This window comes from Hypanus sabinus, chromosome 2, assembly GCF_030144855.1.
Source record: "Hypanus sabinus isolate sHypSab1 chromosome 2, sHypSab1.hap1, whole genome shotgun sequence".
In the NCBI taxonomy this organism is placed as follows: domain Eukaryota; kingdom Metazoa; phylum Chordata; class Chondrichthyes; order Myliobatiformes; family Dasyatidae; genus Hypanus; species Hypanus sabinus.
The window spans coordinates 44,302,833-44,321,222 of record NC_082707.1 but is presented as its reverse complement, the minus strand read 5'-3'; the positions used below and the strand labels follow the sequence as shown (position 1 = coordinate 44,321,222).

The 18,390-nt window shown below is 39.3% G+C and overlaps 1 protein-coding gene across 2 annotated transcripts in view; it reads left to right on the top strand.

The window, feature by feature from the left end:
* The window catches only part of LOC132378331 (chloride channel protein 2-like), a 506,358-nt gene that overhangs the window by 344,752 nt on the left and 143,216 nt on the right, over positions 1-18,390 (top strand). For both annotated transcript variants that reach the window (XM_059945154.1, XM_059945148.1), the window contains exons 14-15: positions 13,115-13,225; positions 13,340-13,553. In XM_059945154.1, the coding sequence (XP_059801137.1) occupies positions 13,115-13,225; positions 13,340-13,553 (325 nt within the window). The remainder of the gene's footprint in view (positions 1-13,114; positions 13,226-13,339; positions 13,554-18,390) is intronic.

Sequence of the window (18,390 nt, the reverse complement as noted above, 5' to 3'; positions counted from 1 at the left end):
TCCACGGACCCCTCTGTTTATGCTAGGGGTCCATTGCATAGGAAAAGGTTGGGTGCCCCTGCCATAGAGCTTTTAAACTTAAAATTGTCTTATTATTGCAATATGTTTGTCAGTGAAATCGCTACACCAAATGAGGTTTTGCTAGAAATCTTCTTCTCGTGCATTTCAACACTGCTCTCTGCAATACGTTAGCCAGCAGCCTCTTTGGAGGCCATACGATGGTACTTAAGGTCTTCCTGACAGTGGATGCATGATCTTGCATGGATTACATTCTTGCATATTGGTGTCTAAACAATTCTCACAGTAGGTAAAGGCAGTAATCTGCTTGAGAGAGGGACAATTTGCGTTGTAAATGTGAAATAGGCTTATTTGAAATGGATCCAAATTGATTTTGCATCAAGCTTTTTGTGCTAGCTTTGCTATTTAGCTGCTGTCAAGACGTTGTACTCCCTGAAAGGGTATTGAGGATGAAAATGATGAGTGGTTTTGATGTGCTCTGGATGGTAGGTGGACTGCCATCCAGAGGAGGCAGCGTGGGATCCATTGTTTTGGGCCATTATATATACCAGATCATGGAGCAGCTCGCACAAGGTGCTTTGCCCAGCTGATAGTTCACAGTCCCTGGACAAAACAACAGTATGTCATTGGAACCTTCACAGTAATTGCATGAAATATCAGTTATATTAAGATGTGAACCTTAGAGGCAAGAGGATTGACAGTTCGGTCAGCTTTAGCTGACAGTTGAGGGCTGCTTCAGTTATCACTGAAAAGAGCCAGCTGTTGACTTGAACAATGTGTGGTTGATGGCTAATAGCAAGAACAGATATCAGATTGAAACACAAGTGGACTGTAATCTTAGTCATGGTACATGGCCTGCATTTCCATTCTGAAGATCCCACCTGTTTCTGTCAGGAGATCCAGTCAACAGGATGTAGGTCCACCTGAAGCTCTGAGTAGGTAATAATATCTAGGTGGGTCAGCATGACTACCCAACATTTGAATTCATTTCTACTGCTGTCCTGCTTTTAAGTGCAAGTGAAACAATATCCTGTTGTCTTTCAGATATATTATTTATTCTACATTTACTTTAAAAAATATGATAGAGCACTGGACAATATTTTCCTTTGTTTCAATGCTGAGCAGGAAAAAGACAAAATTGCTTTAATCCCATAATTGTGAAATCGGAGTTCTAAAATTACTTTGTTGTGTATTCTATATCTTTCCTCTAACAGTTGTCTGTATTCATTCAAGTTGTTCCTCCAGTGATTTCAGAGAGATTGAATCCCATTTCACAGTTATAACTGTATATAACTGAAATGACTATTTTGGGTGAGAGCTGGACTTGTAATCGATAGATCTGTACCTTCATTTTGTGTGAGAGTTTGTGGAACAATATTATCTGTTAATGTGAGTGTGCAGTAAAGTGTAGGTTCCATATTTTCTTACAACGTGGAAGAAAGCTGTTTCAGCCACTCAGGTTTACTGCAGCTCAAAAGAGCAGTTCCATTTGCCCACTAATTTTCCCAGTTAAACTTAGTCTCCCCAGTTTCCCATCAATACCCAATCCTCCAGATACTACAATATACATGCACACTGGGGGCAACTTACAGAATGTAGAACAGTCCAGCACAGCAGCAGACTTTTGGGCCACAGTGACTGTGACAACCATGATGCCAATTTAAACTGTCCACCTTTCTGTACGTGGCCTTACAATTCCCTGCCTGTTCATGTGTCTGTCGAAAAGCTTCGTAAGTGTTGCTATCATATCTGCTTTCAACAGCTTTCCCAGCAGCACATTTCAGGCACCTTCCACTCTCCAATGTTAAAAAATTTGTTTTTTTTTAAATTACACACTAACCTTCTTTAAACTTCCTTCTTCTCACCTTAAAACAATGCCCTTTAGTATTTGACATTTCCACTTTGGGTAAAAGACACCAACTACCCACCCAGTGTGTACTTCTGATGATTTTATATGTGCCAGTATAGATTTTCCCTCAATGTTCCTGAGAAAACAATCCAATTTTGTCCACGCTCTCAATGCTAATATGTTCTAATCCAGGCAACTTCTCGGTGAATCTGTTCTGCATCCTCTCCAAAATTTCCTCTTCCTTCCCATATTGCGGTGATCAGAACTGCACATCACGCTGAACAGTTGTACTCAGTTCCTCTTGACTTCCCTGTTTTTATACTCAACGCACCAATCAATGAAGACCAGTACAGTGCGTGCTCCTCTCGACCACCCTATCTACTTCTTTTGCCATCTTCAGGGAACTATAAACTTCCACGCCAAGGTCTCGCGTTATAATTGCCCTACAATCTTTGGAATGTGGGAGGAAGCCAGATTCCTCAAAGGAAGCTCACACTTACAAAAGAAGTCAGGAAGCAGGTCACTGAAGGTGTGAGGTGGCAGACTCCTAATTTTGCCATAGTGTCACCCGTGAGCAGCTGTTGAGCTCTCTGATAGTGACCTGTGAGCCAATACCGTAGTGCTGGCAGGCTCTATTTATTGCAATTCCTAAAAGAAAACCCAAGGTTTCAATATGTGGATACCTTCTCTCCAAGAAGGTAAACAGCAGCCAATGTGTGCTTATAACATGCATATGAGGATATAATTGCCCGAAATACGCAGCTTTTTATAGTCTCTGTAAAAGAATGATTTACATTTACGCAGCAATTATGAGTCCACTCTGTTGAATGGATTTATCAGACTTCCTTAATTGTTTTTAGGTCTCTGATGTTGTAACTTGTTGATGTGATAGATGTATGACATCCTCAGTTAATTCACAGTTTATTTATCTCTTCTGCAGTAACTGTTTCTATGTCCAAATTTACTCCTCATAATATATTTCTTTGATACTTCCATTTCATTTCTCAAGGCAATCATTTGGGCCGGGTGGACACTTGTGCAATTTGAAGCAGATATCCATTGGTCCTGCAGATGTGTTCCGCTTCACCAATAATCACTTCTGCATTTTATATTTGTTTCTTAGTCTTTTATTTTTCTATTTTGATGTCATTTAAACTGTTTCTCGGTGCCTGTTTCCTTGAGCTGTATTGATGCAAATCATGTTGCGTCTCTGAGCTTTCTCCAGAACCAGACTAAAAAGAACCCAAGTTTGTTCAGTTTCTAACTCATCAACAATTCCACTAAAGTGAACCCTCTGTTTTAATGTGGTATTCTACACTCAGCGGTCACTTTATTTGGTACTACCTGCACCAAATTAAGTGGCCAGTGAGCGTATGTTCATAGCCTTCTGATGCTGTAGCCCAGCCACTTCAATGCTTGGCATCTTGTGCAGTTTGAAATGCTCTTCTGCACGCCACCATTGTAACATGTGGTTATTTACATTACTGCCACCCTTCCTGTCAGCTTGAACCATTCTCCCCGATCTCTTCTGTAACAGGGCCTTTTTGCCCACAGAGCCACTGCTCATTGGATTTTTTTTTGTTTTGTTTCTTGCGCTATTCACTGTAAACTGCATGAAAATCTCAGGAAAATAGCAGTTTTTGAGATACTCAATGTACCCTATCTGGCACCAACAATCATTCCATGGTCAAAGTCACTTAGATACTTAGCTCACATTTCTTCCCCATTCTGATGTTTGGTTTGAACAGCAACTGAACCTGTTGACCATGTCTGCATGCTTTCGTGAATTGAGTTGCTGCCACATGATTGGCTGATTAGATACTTACATTAACCATGAACAAGCAGGTGTACGGAATAAGATGGCCACTGAGTGTATGATACTTGAATTAGAAGTTGGATAAGTGGTATAACATAGGACAGTACAGCACAAGAACAGCCCACAGTGCTTGTTCAGAACATCATGCTATGTCAAACTAAATCTCTTCTGGCTGTAAATGATCAATTTTTCATCTCTTCATATTCACGTATCTATCTAAAAGCTTCATGAATGTCACTATAACGAGTCTCCACTGCTACCCCCAGTAGCCTATTCCAGGCTTCTGCCACTTATTGTATTAAAAAAAATCACTCCTTTAAATTTCTCCCCATCACCTGAGATTTATATCCTCTAGTATTTAACATTTCTACCCAAGGATAATGATTCTGACAGTCTACCCTATCAATGCCTCTCACAATTTAACAAACTTTTATCAGGTCTCTCCTCAGCCTCTTGAAGCTTCACATTAGGTGTTCCCAACCCTTTTTATGCCATTAAGCAAGGGATCTGTGGACCCCAGGTTGGGCACCACTGCTCTAGAAAATATATTCCAGGTTTTACAACCTCTCCTTGTCGCTTATAATCTCTGATTCAGACAGTATCCTAATGACTCTACTTTGTACCCTTTCCAAAGACAACAGATCCTGTAATGAGATGACCAGAGTTACACACAATACCACAAGTATGGCCTAACCAAAGTTTTGTATTGCTGCAAAATTACTTCCTTATTCTTATGCTCAATGCCCCAACCATCAAAGGCAAGCTTGGCATACACCTTTTCCACTCTGTGTTCAAGGAGCTATGGACTTGGACCTCATGAACTTTCTGTATGTCAATGCTGTAATGAGTCCTCCAACACCTGTATACTTTTCCCTTATGTTTGACCTCCAAAGTGCAACTTTGCTCAGATTAGACCCGTATCTGTAAGTGATCTGTTTTTTCCTGTATACTTTAACAACCTGCTTCACTGTCTACAACTCGCTAAATCTTTGTGCCAGCTGCAAACTCCACCAAACTCTCTTTTATCTGATGGTTAAACTCTTACCAATTTGGAAAACGCCTCTTCAATGTTTCCTTTAGAATTTGGTTATGTTGTTAGACTCTGGTTATCATGGGAAATTTACAGGACACTTGATGTTGCTGCATCTCATAAACTGTTCAAGCAGGATTCGTCATGAATAGAGGCCCATTGTTTGACACCTATTCTCCACATCTCCTGCCTTGCCAGCTGTGCACACCCACTGTAGGTATGTAGGATAGAAGTAGCCCTGAGAGTCTTTGACAATGACTCCACCTTTCATAAAGTCTAACTTGGGCAAGGACACATCCAACCTCAGATGATGAATCGATGCTCCTTCATGTTGAATGACATTTGGGAGATACACTTACTGATAGCAATAGCATAGGGTATACTCTGTCACTCTCAACTGACACTGACTGGGCTGGAATTCAGCATGTTGGAAAAACTGCTTTACCTTGTACTTTACAGTTCGAGTCATAGAAAACTATAGCAGTTTCTAGCTGAATCACAACACTCTCATTGGGACTTCTATGTACTGATTAAGGAAACTTCCCTGAACACATTTGACAAACTGTATTCACCTAGCCCTTTTACAGTATGGGAATCCCAGTCAATATGTGGAAAGATAAAATCACCTGCTAGCACAACCTTACGTTTCTTGCAACAGTCTGCAATCAGTCTACAAATTTGTTCCTCTAAATCCTGCAGACTGTTGGGTAGTCTATAATATAGCCCTATTAATGTGGTCATATCTTTCTTATTCCTCAGTTCCACCCATATGTCCTCACAAGACAAGTTCTCCCATCTACCCTGACTGGCCACTGCCATGACATTTTACTTGACTAGTGATGCCACCCCTCGTCCTTTAATCCCTCACTCCGAAAACAATGGAACACCTCAAGCTGAAGTTGTAACCGTGCTATTTCAAATGGCTAATCCTGGATTTTCTGGACTACCCGATTAGTTAGGTTTTGAAGCTGACAGAGTAATCATTTAATACTTTCTCATATCAGTACAGTATGTCTGCACATTCTTGGCAGACAGTAATCCTCAACTTCAAGAGTATTATCCACATAGAACATCTCCTGCAAAGTGTGCTTGCTTTAGACACCTAACCTGGCTGCATCGTCTGTGCCAAGCCATTCAGTCCTGCTTCACTGTGCATGGTTCCATCTTCAGCTTGAGGTGTAAAAGAAGAGGAGAATCAGTCAGCTACATGAAGGAAGCCAAAAGGAGAAGACTTCATTGCCACAGAGCTGCACTGTAATTACTTCTACCAGCAGATCATGAGCAGATGAATCTGCCACACATAAACTCTGTTCCATTGCTTTAGGTGTGAGGGATTAAAGGACGAGGGGTGGCATTACTAGTCAAGGAAAATGTCACGGCAGTAGCCAGTCAGGGTAGAAGTAGGAGCTTCTGCCCTATGCTTGCTCCTCATGACCGCTGCTGCAGACCACAGCTGATTTAACATGGTATTGCTTACTCTGACTTATCCACTCAGCATGCATGCAGGAAGATCTAAACACCTTGGCCAACATTACACCCCTCAGCATAGGGCCTTGAGGCTACTGATCTGCAACGCTCAGTTGGTGCCTCCAAGTTTATTCAGAGTTCAAAGTGAATCTATTATTAAAGTACATGCAGTATATGTCACCATATACAACCTGAGATTCATTTTCTTGTGGGCATACTAATAAATATCAAAAAATGAGTTGAAAAGTCCTTGAAAGCGAGTCCAAAGATTGTGGGATCATTTCAGTGATGGGGCAAGTGTATTTGAATGAAGTTATCCCCACTGGTTCACGAGCCTGATGGTTGAGGTATAATGACTGTGTTCCTAGACCTGGTGGTATGAACACTGAGGCTCCTGTACCTTCTTGGTGACAACAAGAAGAGAGCATGGCCTGGATGGTGGGGTCCCTGATGATGGATGCTGCTTTCATGTGACAACACCCCACGTAGATGTGCTGATTGGTGGGGAGGTCTTTGCCTGTGATGGACTGGCAGTAACCACTGATTTTTGTGGGATTTTCCATTCAATGGTATTGCCAGGCTGTGATGCAACCAGTCAATATACTCTCCACCACACAACTGTAGAAGTTTGTCAAAGCTTTAGATCTTTGCAAACTTTTAAGGTAGTAGAGACACTGCTGTGTTTTAAAGTGCTACAGCACTACAGAAGCAGGTTGTAGTATATTTGCTGTTCTGTGAACACAACACTGTAGTGCTATCTACAATAATCTCTTGGAGTTTGAAAACATAGATGAGAAATTTACTGAAGTGCAGTAACAATTAATATGTACCCACATCATGTGTATGAAGGTACTATTGCAATAGACTCCAAGGACTTCTATACACCATATATGAGTGAGTAAATGTGCAGAAGTATACAGCGACTTGGTGAATGAATGTGTTATGCTAGTCTCTGTTGGACTGTGAATATGGATAGAAGTGCACAGGAAGTCAGTTGCAGCATAACTAAATAGTTTTTCTCCACTTCCTAATGTTAGTGTCAGTCCAGAAATTTGACCAGCGTTTCCACACGTGAGTAAGCTCTGACCAGATCTCTGTATGTAAAGCTATTTTGATAGATTACAGGACATCTTGGGCACTCCTGGAGCAATGTACTGTGGGTTTCCTCGTAAATGTCTGAACTAGTTGTCTTTATCCTTTGGCTCACACTGCTCCCTACTACTAGACCATCAGCCACACAACTGACTATCAGTGGTTGGTAAGATGTTGGAATCCATTGTTAAGGATGAGGTATTGGGACACTTGGAGGCACGTGATAAAATAGGTCGATGTCAACATGATTTCCTTCAGGGATAATCTTGCCTGACAAGCCTGGTGAAATTCTTTGTTGAAATAACAGGGTGGATAGACAAAGGAGAATTGGTGGATGTTGTTTATTTGGATTTTCAGAAGGCCTTTGACAAGGTGCTGCAGATAAGGCTACTAGCCAAGAGCCTGTGGTATTACAGGAAAGGCACTAGCATGGATAGGAGGTTGACTGACCAGCAGGAGGCAGAGAGTGGGAATAAAGAAGCCTTTTTTGGTTGGCAGCTGGTGACTAGTGGTATTCTGCAGAGCTCAGTGTTAGGACCAATACTTTTCATGTTATATGTCAAATGATTTGGATGCTATTATTATGGCTAAGATTGCAGACAATTCAAAGATAAGTCTAATGACAATGGTCACCCCTGCAGAGGTAGTCACAAATAGTGCATCAGAATAGTGCAAGTATGCATATGCAGTGGAGCTCATTGTTCATTGCGAGTGTGGAGGTAAGGTGCCTTCATTTGTTGAAGTTATACAAATAATAGTTATATATTTAAATGTGCGGTTCCTTACATTCATTTCTGTATTAGTTTGACGCATGTCTTCTGCTCTAAGGGAGCATTTCTTTTGCATAACAAGAAATCGCGGTTGTGCTCATCATCAAAGCAAATGGGCTGGCGTACGTGCGTAGCATACCTGCAGTTTCCTGATATCAGTGCCCTGCCTGTGAGGCTCCTCATCAAAAGCATAAACTCGTAAAATCTGCCTTTGTGTCACTTTGTGAATAATCTTTCACTTGCTAAGTCTATGTAAATTCACCTTGTGTAATCTCCATCATTTTGATACACTAAGGCATTCCACAGGAATGTTCAGTTGTCAGCAAATTTTAGAAAATGCTTTCAAATCTCTTCTGCAGTATGTAGATAGGCAGAGGCAAGTATTCATCAAAAAAACATTTTCAGTTGTTGCTTCACAGTGATGTTTTCAATTTACAACTATTTTCTTACTTAATTGTAATGCAGCTTTACCTTTCTATTATTAATAGATCTTTGTTCAAAAATGTAAATAAATAATACTGTTTTAATTTGATTTATCCATCAGTTCCTTCAGAGAGATCTAATATTTCTGAGTTGTGACTTTTTTACCTGATGTTGTACAATCTTTTACACGTTAATCTTTTAAAGCTCAGTTATTCATCACTGTTGGCATATTTTCTATAGTTAACTCCAGCATTGCCTTGACTTTTCTGCTAGTCAACTATTTTACATACCCCATTCTTCTATTAAACTTCAGTCAACTTGCTGTCTCCTACTTCACTTTTTCTGTGTTTAGAAGTTTTGCCCACTAAAGCCTTTATATTAATAAAATCAGTTCAATTGTAGTCCAGTGTTAGAATCATCCTCAGATTATGAAGAGGTGATGATTTCCTTTGTTATCCCAGCTGAAATCTTCATGTAGTTTTGCTACACTTTGGCAAGTTCACAAAATTAGACAGAAGGAGAGACTGGTTGGAGATAGTAATATTAGGGATATTTAATAAACTCTTAGATAGGCACATGGTTGATAGAAAAGTGGAAGATACTGTCTTGGTCCCTTAACTGGATAGTGAGATGCTATCAAAGAAGTGTTGGCAATTTGTTTTATTGTGTGATATAAACTATGTGCCCTGCAGCCAGTCTACAGGATACAAAGCAAAAAATAGTCAATCATGTTACCCATCAGCAATTTTTTTCCCATCAACATCCTTGAAATCAGCAGGTGAAATCTTATCAGATTAATCACTGCTCCATCCTTCTACTCTCCATCAGTAGCAAAATGATGGAAATTACCAGTAAGCACCATCTACTCACCAGACACTTGTTCACTGACACTTAGGTTATGCCAAGACCATTTGGCTCCAGATATTATCACTACTGTGGTGTAATGATGGGCCTGTGCAGCCCACTGGAGAGCATTCAGCTCTGAGGTTTCAGAGCACTTGAACTGGTCAGTTGTTGTTCAATGGAAGTCGTCAGCCATTTAGAGTTGCTTGTGTTTTTCTCGAGTTGCTTGCTCTTTGTAATGTGGTCTTCTGGTGCTTTCTGTTTAATCCTGTTCAGCTTATTTTGATTGGCTCAGTGATTCCTTGTTACCTGTATTATTTAAGTGGATGTCTGATAAACACTAATCGTGGTCCCTAGTTTTAAGAATGTTACTTCTCGTAGTGTCTCTCGGCTAAGCCACAGATGTTATCTTGCTATTATCATGAATAAATTCTAGTTGACATCTGGACATCAGAGTCTATCTTTCCTCTGCACTTGGATTTCAATATTGCCAACGCACATCTTCCAAACACCAACCAAAGAGCTGAATTTCCAAGAGACTGCCCTTTGCTGTTGATAGAGAGAGGGCTGATTGGATGAGTCCTTGTGAACAGGAGGGCATTGATACAGGATATTAGTGATGCTATTATAATTGTAAAACTTAGATGATTGGGTTCCTTGTGTTTGGAGATGGGGATTGCCTAGAAATTGTGTCATGAATGTTGCTTTGCCACTTTGCTTATGCCTGAATATAGCAGGAACCAGTTAATTATCTCAAGAGTTCCAAATTAAACTGTGAATATATTTTTTACATTTTTGGCATGCTATAGAAGGAAGATACTCACAAAGCATTTGAAAATTATTGCACCATGCTGTTGCCCAGGACAACTCTTGTACCAGTGTCTTGGGACTGACTCAACAGATGAACAGTCACAAAAGCTTTGTGTCTGAGTTGTGACTCCCACCAGTGGAAAGTTTTCCACTTTGATTCTTACTGGCTTCAATGTAGTTAGGATTCCTTGACACCAGACTCAGATGGGGCTGTATTGTATAGGACATGCTCTCTCTCCTCATCCCTGGAATTCAGCTTTAAATCCATGTTTGGATCCAAGCATGGCTGTGAAGCCTTCTATACTGGGGAGGAAACCAAATTTCTTAATAAAATGCATAAATGCTTAGGAATTTTTATCTTGTTTACCTTTAAGGAATCACTAGAGGCAACTTTCACTTCAGATGAAGTACAGTTAGTGCAAAACAAATCGCGATTTCACTGTTCCATTCTCCCACCCGCTATCACCACTTTCCCGTATATCTGTGATTTTACTTCATATTTTTACACACATCTTTTTACCCATAAAATTACATCTTCTTAATCAACTACGGGGATGAAAGTAAACTTTCCTTTAGTTAGATCAATGAATATGGTACTTCAGCAAGTTTAGACAAGTGTTATGACTTGGCCTTCCTATGGGTTGCAAATCTGTTGACTCTGGGAGGAAGAGAATCCTTGATAACTTGGTGAGGATGAATGACGTTTTTTCAACAATGCTTTGTGAAGATTGCAGATAGATCAGAACCAAATGGAGATGAAGATTAGGGTATGAATGTAGTCTTGTATCAATCGCACCACAGATATTGCTTGAATTTCCAGCATAGTGTCACCTGTCCTTTGTGTAAATACAATATGCATTGCACAGTGATCTTTCTGAGCAGCTTAACTGAAAACCTGAGCTCTAAGACCTGAATCATAATATGCAGGTTGAGCTTTCAAAACCTTAGTCATTCTGGATCCATTGCCCAGATTTTACAATTTCATTAGTTCACATCCCTGTTCTTTTGTGCTTCCTATGAATACCTTAGACTGGATCTGGAACACACACAAAATGCTGGAGGAACTCTGCATCTAGGAAAAGAGTGCAGCCGATGTTTTGGCCCAGAGCATCAACTTTACTCTTTTCTTGGATGTTGCCTGTCCTGCTGAGTTCGTCCAGCAATCTGTCTGTGTTGCTTGGATTTCCAGCATCTGCAGATTTTCTCTTGTTGGTGATTAGACTGGATCTACTCTTGTTTATTCATTCCCAATCTTAGTTCATAATTCTATATTGATGCTATTTTACTGATGACTTTTTAGCCCCTTGAAAGCTATTATTTCTTAATTGCTCAATGGCTTTAGTTTAATTCTTTCTGTTCGTAGATACATACATACCAATTGCTTTAAGTCCATATGGCTTAGTCAGCCAATACCTTTAGTTAAAGGTTGCAGATAAAAATAATCAACATGGAACAGGCACCAGGATAGAGCAAAATCAATCAGAGCTGCAGTTAAGATTACTGAAGAAAAAAATAGCCACTGACAGAAGTGCAAAGTCAGCATGCGTAAGAAAGCTTGTCATCAGTGAATAACTTTTCAATGAGACCGGAGTAGAAATGCTTTTCCTGGCTATTCTTGGTTTTTACTGTATCAAGGACATTCCCTTTGTTCTCTCCATTTCTCCCCTTTCCCTCACTTAACACATGTACGTCTTCTCAGTTCTCCAATACCAATCACTGACTTGAAACATCAACTGCTTTCTCCGCAGATGTTGTCTGACCTTTTGATTATTTACTGTATTTTCTGTTTTTAATCTACTCTAATAGAGTGCTGTCTGTTTTGGATGGATTATAAATGAGATCCAAGGGAAATTCCAGATCTTACATCTGATCTGAGTCATTAGGAATCTGGGGATATTTGGTTGAGCATTGAGCGATATAATGACAGGACCTTCCAAATGCATATGTCTCATGCAAGCTAAAACCAGTAAACCTAAGGTACTCTTAGAAAATAAAAATGATTATAATACTTCTGAATTATATATAAACTGCATAAAATTGTCTTAACTTAAAAAAATTAAAGAGGATTTAAGAGAGCATTTGACGTCACCACACTGCTCCCAGCATATGAAGGAAAGATGGTATTCTTCACATTTTGTCTCTCAATGTGGCACGTTAGAGCCCCAGGAACCCCAATAGGTTATTTTTGAAATACTGACATTTTTCAGTATAAGAAATTGAGGGAAAACAGTTTCTGAACAAAATATGGAATTCAATTGCTAGATTTGAGTGAATTTGTTGATATTTATAACCTTAGTATATTCACTGATTTTGTTTTAATCTGGTATAAATTTCTTTTGCTACTATTTTAATTTAGATGTGATTACTGTGAAAGTAAAGAAATGTTTTAGTGTCCTTTGTATAGTCACTCTGATACTAAGACCACAGCGCTGCTCCAAAGAGTGCTATACGAGGTCATTCTTACCCTAAGCCATTCAGCTCCATAATGAGTCAACCTAGAACTGGGGAACTGTCTAACTCCTGTTAGACTGTGATAACTTATCTTGTATTCTTTCTACTTCTCTTCTAAAATTTATATCTGTATGCTTGTAATGCTGCTCTGCCACTGTCATTTCATTTGGGATTAATAAAGTATATCTATCTATTTTGTTCTCATCTGGTATAAATTTCTTCTGATTATTATTATGCTACCATTTTAATTTAGATATGATTACTGTGAATGTAAAGGAATACTTTGTGCTTTGTATTTTGGATCTGTAAAAGCAAGATTTTTAATTCAGAAATTTAATGGGCTAATTAAATAGGAACCATTGACTTGCTGCCATCTGATTACATTGCATAGTAATTGCGTTCAAGAAGTGTTGAAAATTTTGGTACATACAGAAGAGGCAAATCTTCCTTCCATGCTGTATATGAACAAATGGATATTTTTGTATAAATAGTGAAGTATGACTGTTGTATTTGCTTCAAGCTACAAGTCTTGGCTTCTTTTTCAGGAGCTGCATTTGGTCGCCTTGTTGGAGAGAGCATGGCAGCCTGGTTTCCTGATGGTATCCATGCAGATGGTAGTACTTATCGTATTGTGCCAGGTGGATACGCTGTTGTAGGTACGACTTTTTCTGTCTGCAATAATTATTTTTGGCCACAACAGAAGAATAAATAAATTCAGTGTGTGCCAGGTTCACCAGTTGGGTGCTTCATTCACCGATTTCTCTCCCCAGGTGCAGCAGCTTTGTCCGGTGCAGTGACCCACACAATTTCCACCTCGGTCATTGTTTTCGAGCTCACGGGTCAGATCTCCCACATTCTGCCAGTTATGATAGCAGTCATCCTGGCCAACGCTGTTTCCCAAAGCCTGCAGCCCTCTGTCTATGACAGCATTATTCGCATCAAGAAGCTTCCATACCTTCCTGAGCTCGGTTGGGGCCACCTTGAGTGAGTAGTTTGATCAGTTACTCATCTTGAAAGGGATTGGTTACATCAGGGATGTTAAAGCTTTAAAGAGTTGATATTTTCGTTGTAGATTATAAGAAATGTGTTGGCAGGTTAATTGATGGCTGGCACCCTGACCTCACTGTTTTCAAATGCTTTCAAATGTTTTCAAGGGTCACCAGAACAGATATTATGATTTTGAAAGGTGGAGTGAATGCACTTGGAAGGATGTAAAGGAGATGCCAACTTTGTATCATGGTTGGAAGAACTGAGAGCCTTGCCAGCATTTAATATTAGAGTTTGATTCCTCTTTAGTATACTTTGAGGCAAAACCCAATTCATGAATTGGAGACACCAGAGACTGAAGGTACTGTAGTCTAGAGCAAAAAACAAACTGCTGGAAGAAGGAAGAACCCAACAGGTGAAGCAGCATCTATGGAAAGAATGGAAATGTCCACATTTCAAGCTGAGGCCCTGCTTCAGAACAAAGGGATTCAGGGTCTTGATCAAAACATTGACAATTCCCTCCATACGCTGAGTTCTTGCAGCAGTGCCTTTTTTTGTTCTGTCTTGTAAACTGAGTAATAAAATCATATTTGAACAAAGGTGCAAAGAGAACTGATGAAACCAAGTGAGTGAGCATTGGTGATTCAACTATAGCTGACAGTCACTTTTTTGCTTCATGAACAGAGTTGCATGAAAAAGCTTAAATTTGCTTTTTTTGGATTGCGTACATGTCCTTTATGTGATAGAGCAAATGTGTGTTTATGCTTCTAACGTTCTATTTTTCATATCTTTTCAATGATCATTGGAGGTTTTGCTGCTATGACCTGCTTTTTCACCCACATACACATATCTTAGGATCAAAAATCTGAGGTGCAATGGGACTTGGGTGTCTTCAAGCAGGATTCCCTGAAGATTAATTGCAGGTTGAGTTGGTGATGAGGAAGGCAAATGCAATGTTAGCATTTATTTGAGAGGACTAAAACATAAAAACAAGGATATAATACTGAGGCTTTTAAAGGCACTGTCAATGCCTCACTTGGAGTAATGTGAGCAGGTTTGGCCCTCTTACCTAAGAAAGGAGGTGCTTTCATTGGAGAGAGTTCAAAGGAGGTTCATGAAAAAGATTCCAGGATCGAAAAGCTTAGCATATGAGCAACATTTGGTGGTTCTGCGCCGGTATTTGCTGGAATTCGGAAGCATGAGGGGTGACCTTATTGAACCTATCGGATGTTGAAAGCCTTTGATAGAATGGATGTGGAGAGGATGTTTCTTACGCAGGGGAGTTTAGGACCAGAGGGCACAACCACCAAATGGAGGAATATCCATTTAGAATGGAGATGAGGAGGAACTTCTTTAACCAGAGGGTAGTGAATCTGTGGAATTTGTTGCCACAGATGGCTTTGGAGGTCAGGTCAATGTGTATTTAAGGAAGAGGTTGATAGACTCTTGATTCATCAGGGTGTGAAAGGCTACAGGGAGAAGGTGGGGGAATGGGGTTCAGAGGGAAATGGATCAGCCATGATCAAATGGCAGAGCAGACTCAGTGGGCTGAATGGCCTAATTCTGCTGCAATATCTTATAGTCTTATGATCAGTGACAATGACTCTGTCTTATATTTGCCTATAATTTGTTCTACTGTTGTATTCCACCTCCTATTGCTGTATCTCCTTTGTCATTGATCATCCAGTTTAAATCATATTGCAACATATTTTTCAGGTTGTTTCAATGTTTTTCCACAGTTTGATTAATTCAACATGTGCATTTTCTCTTTTGATTTTCCAAGATCATGAATCCTTTACTCATTTCTGCTGATGCCTGTGATACCTCTTACCCTCACTGCAGTCTCTTTCCCTTTTGCAACTTATTTGTGTTGTTGATATTATTTAATATCTGACAGCCTTGCAATTGAAATATTCTTTTCATGACTTTATTTTTAGAACTTCAGGTGGTAGAATATTGCAAATTATTGATCAAATTGTTATTTATTCCAATTGAATGATGACAAAGAAGAAAGGCCCAATGAGTCATTCCGAATCCCCAGTAAAACAAGTCCCATCAATTCTACTCTTTATTTTTTTGTGGCCCTTCGCATTATTTTTCTAGCTCCCATTTTGAATTTTTCTCCTACATACCTGTAATAATTGGTAATAATCAGTAGCCAGTTAAAGAGTACATGAAGAAAATCCACGTTACCATGGAGACCATACAATCTCCATACAGAACTCTGTTCTGAACCCAGGTCATTGTAAGCCATAAGCACTGACTATTGCACCACTGTATGCCAGTGATCCCTTTTAGAAGTTTGCATCTATGAATGTCTGTCATGATAAAGTACCTCAACAATACTGTTATTGGTAACATTTTTAATGAATGCTCTTTAGATATATAAATAGATTAACTGGAACTACAATACCAAAGCAAATTAAATTGAGGGAAAAAAAGTTAACAAAGAAACTTAATATTAAACAAGTCATTAGCAACAGAGCATCGAAGCAATTGTGTGATCTCCGCTGGTTCAATATGTGGCCTGGTTAGTGGTTCAAAATAATTCAGAACGGTTTGAGTTTGATTCCAGGCTTGTGCTTGGTTAGCCAGTCATAACAAGGATGATACTCCCAATACTGAGAATGAACTGAGCATTGCAAAGCCAGAGGGGAAAAAAATCACAGCTTGGTTCCCAACTCCTGCCTCTTTCAATAATCCCTGTTTTATTATGCGGCAAATGGACAAAATAGTTGGTGACTGTGATGCCGAGTTAGATGAAGCACCTCTTGGCATGCACTGACTAGACTTGCCCTTGAAGAGGTTACTGAGGGGCTATAAGCAGTGTGGAGCATGCCCTGTAATGCAATTTATCAATACAAAATTTTGTTAGCCAGCAATATTGGGATTAAATGAAGGATTACTGGACTTTATGATATAAATGTACAGTTGATATTTCAGAATAAAAGGAGAACTGTAATCTGGTGGCTACTTTAGTTATGATCTTCGATGATACTCAAGCTTCAGATCTTTACTGAACTAGTTTGCTGGAAAATTTGAAAATTAAAAATGTTAATTTTTCATACATTTTTATTGTGTTGAGTGAATTGTTTATGCAATAGGCTATCAATATGATTGGAATCTAGCATCTCTATATATTTAATACCTGGTGCTTGGAAAATGGGTGTTATCAAGCTCTCTGCAACATCTGATTAGGATCTCCCTTGTAAAACTGATTTACAGATTTGCAATTAGCACCATATATGGATCCAGTACAAGAAAGGAAAGGTCTTAGTAGCAGGAGTAACAGGATGCCAACACTAAAAAATTATAATTAATTAACTGCAGTTATTGTGGAGGAAGTTAATGTGGAGAAGAGATTACAAACTCAGCACTGCAGTTGGAAACTATGCAGAAAGGGTAGATGAGTGCTTGAACATATTTTGGAAGGATTGTTGTTGATCCTGCTGGATCTCCATCTTGACTAAGGGCCGGAGGAAAAAAGGAAAAGACAAGGTAAACTTGCTGGAATAGGAATGTATACACTGTCATTATCAATAAATCCTCACTCACTCACAATTAGTGATTGGAGCAGCTATGCCCACAACAAGGGAAGAGTGTGTACCATGTGTGGTACCATCTTCTATGGCTGAAGAGCTATGACAACAAAGCATACAATTTATGAGAGAGTGGGCAAATGAGTAATTCAATCTTGACCAGACCTGGAGCAATTAAGCATCTTATTATTATTGTGGATATTGATCTCTTGCTTTTGTATTTGATGACTTTCTGGACTCTCTAGGCAACTACCTCTTCTAAGCTGGTCAACCTGTCTTGTGTGTATGTGAAACTGAAACCCATTCCTGTGTGCTCCACAGTCTTCATCATAACTTTCATCGATAATGGTCCTATGATCAAAAAGGTTCAAAGTAAAATTTATTATCAGAGTACATGCACATTACCATATTTAACCCTGAGATTCTTTTCCCTGTGGGCATACTTAGCAAACCTATAGAACAGTAACTGTAAACAGGATCAATGAACAACAAGCTGTGCAAATGAAAATATTAGCAATAAGTAACGAGCATGGAATAAAAAGTTAAAGAGTCCTTAAAGTGAGACCATCGTCATGGAACACCAGAAATAGAATGAGTGTCGTTAACCCCTTTTATTCAAGAGCAAGAGCCTGATAGTTGAGGGATAATAACTGTTCTTGAACCTGATGGCAGCAGTGAGAAAAGAGCATGGCCTGGGTGGTGAGGAGCTTTGATGATGGATGCTGCTTTTCTACGGCAGTGTTTCATGCAGATGTGCTCAATATTAGTGAGGGCTTTACCCATGATGTACTGGCCAAGTCCACTACCTTTTGTAGGATTTTCCACTCAGCGGTATTGGTTTTCCTCTACCAGACAGTAATGTAGCCATCAACAGACTTTCCACCATTGCATCACTGCCCCTTTAAGAGTTACAGAGGGGAAGATATTCAAGCTGAGTATTTGCTGCATTGGAGCAAATTAAAATGGGTACTTCTTAAGCACCCAGGTCTTTGTAAAAGATCTGTGTGTGAAAATTCTGCTCAGAAGGTTGTACGGCAACTGGCATGAGTCTCCATTTTAAGAAATACTTATGATAGATTAGTAAATTCCAGCTTATAATCTTTACAAAATTAAATTACAAAAATAATGCACAGCATGCTGTTAATCGTAACTATTCCTTTTAAACAAATTTGCACGGAAATCTTTTGGTAATTTTGTTCTCATCGCCTACAATAACATAAAGCAATAAAGAGACCAAAATTACCTTTTAAAAAATTTAGCAATTATCTTTATCCTAGCAGCTCTTCAAAAGAAAT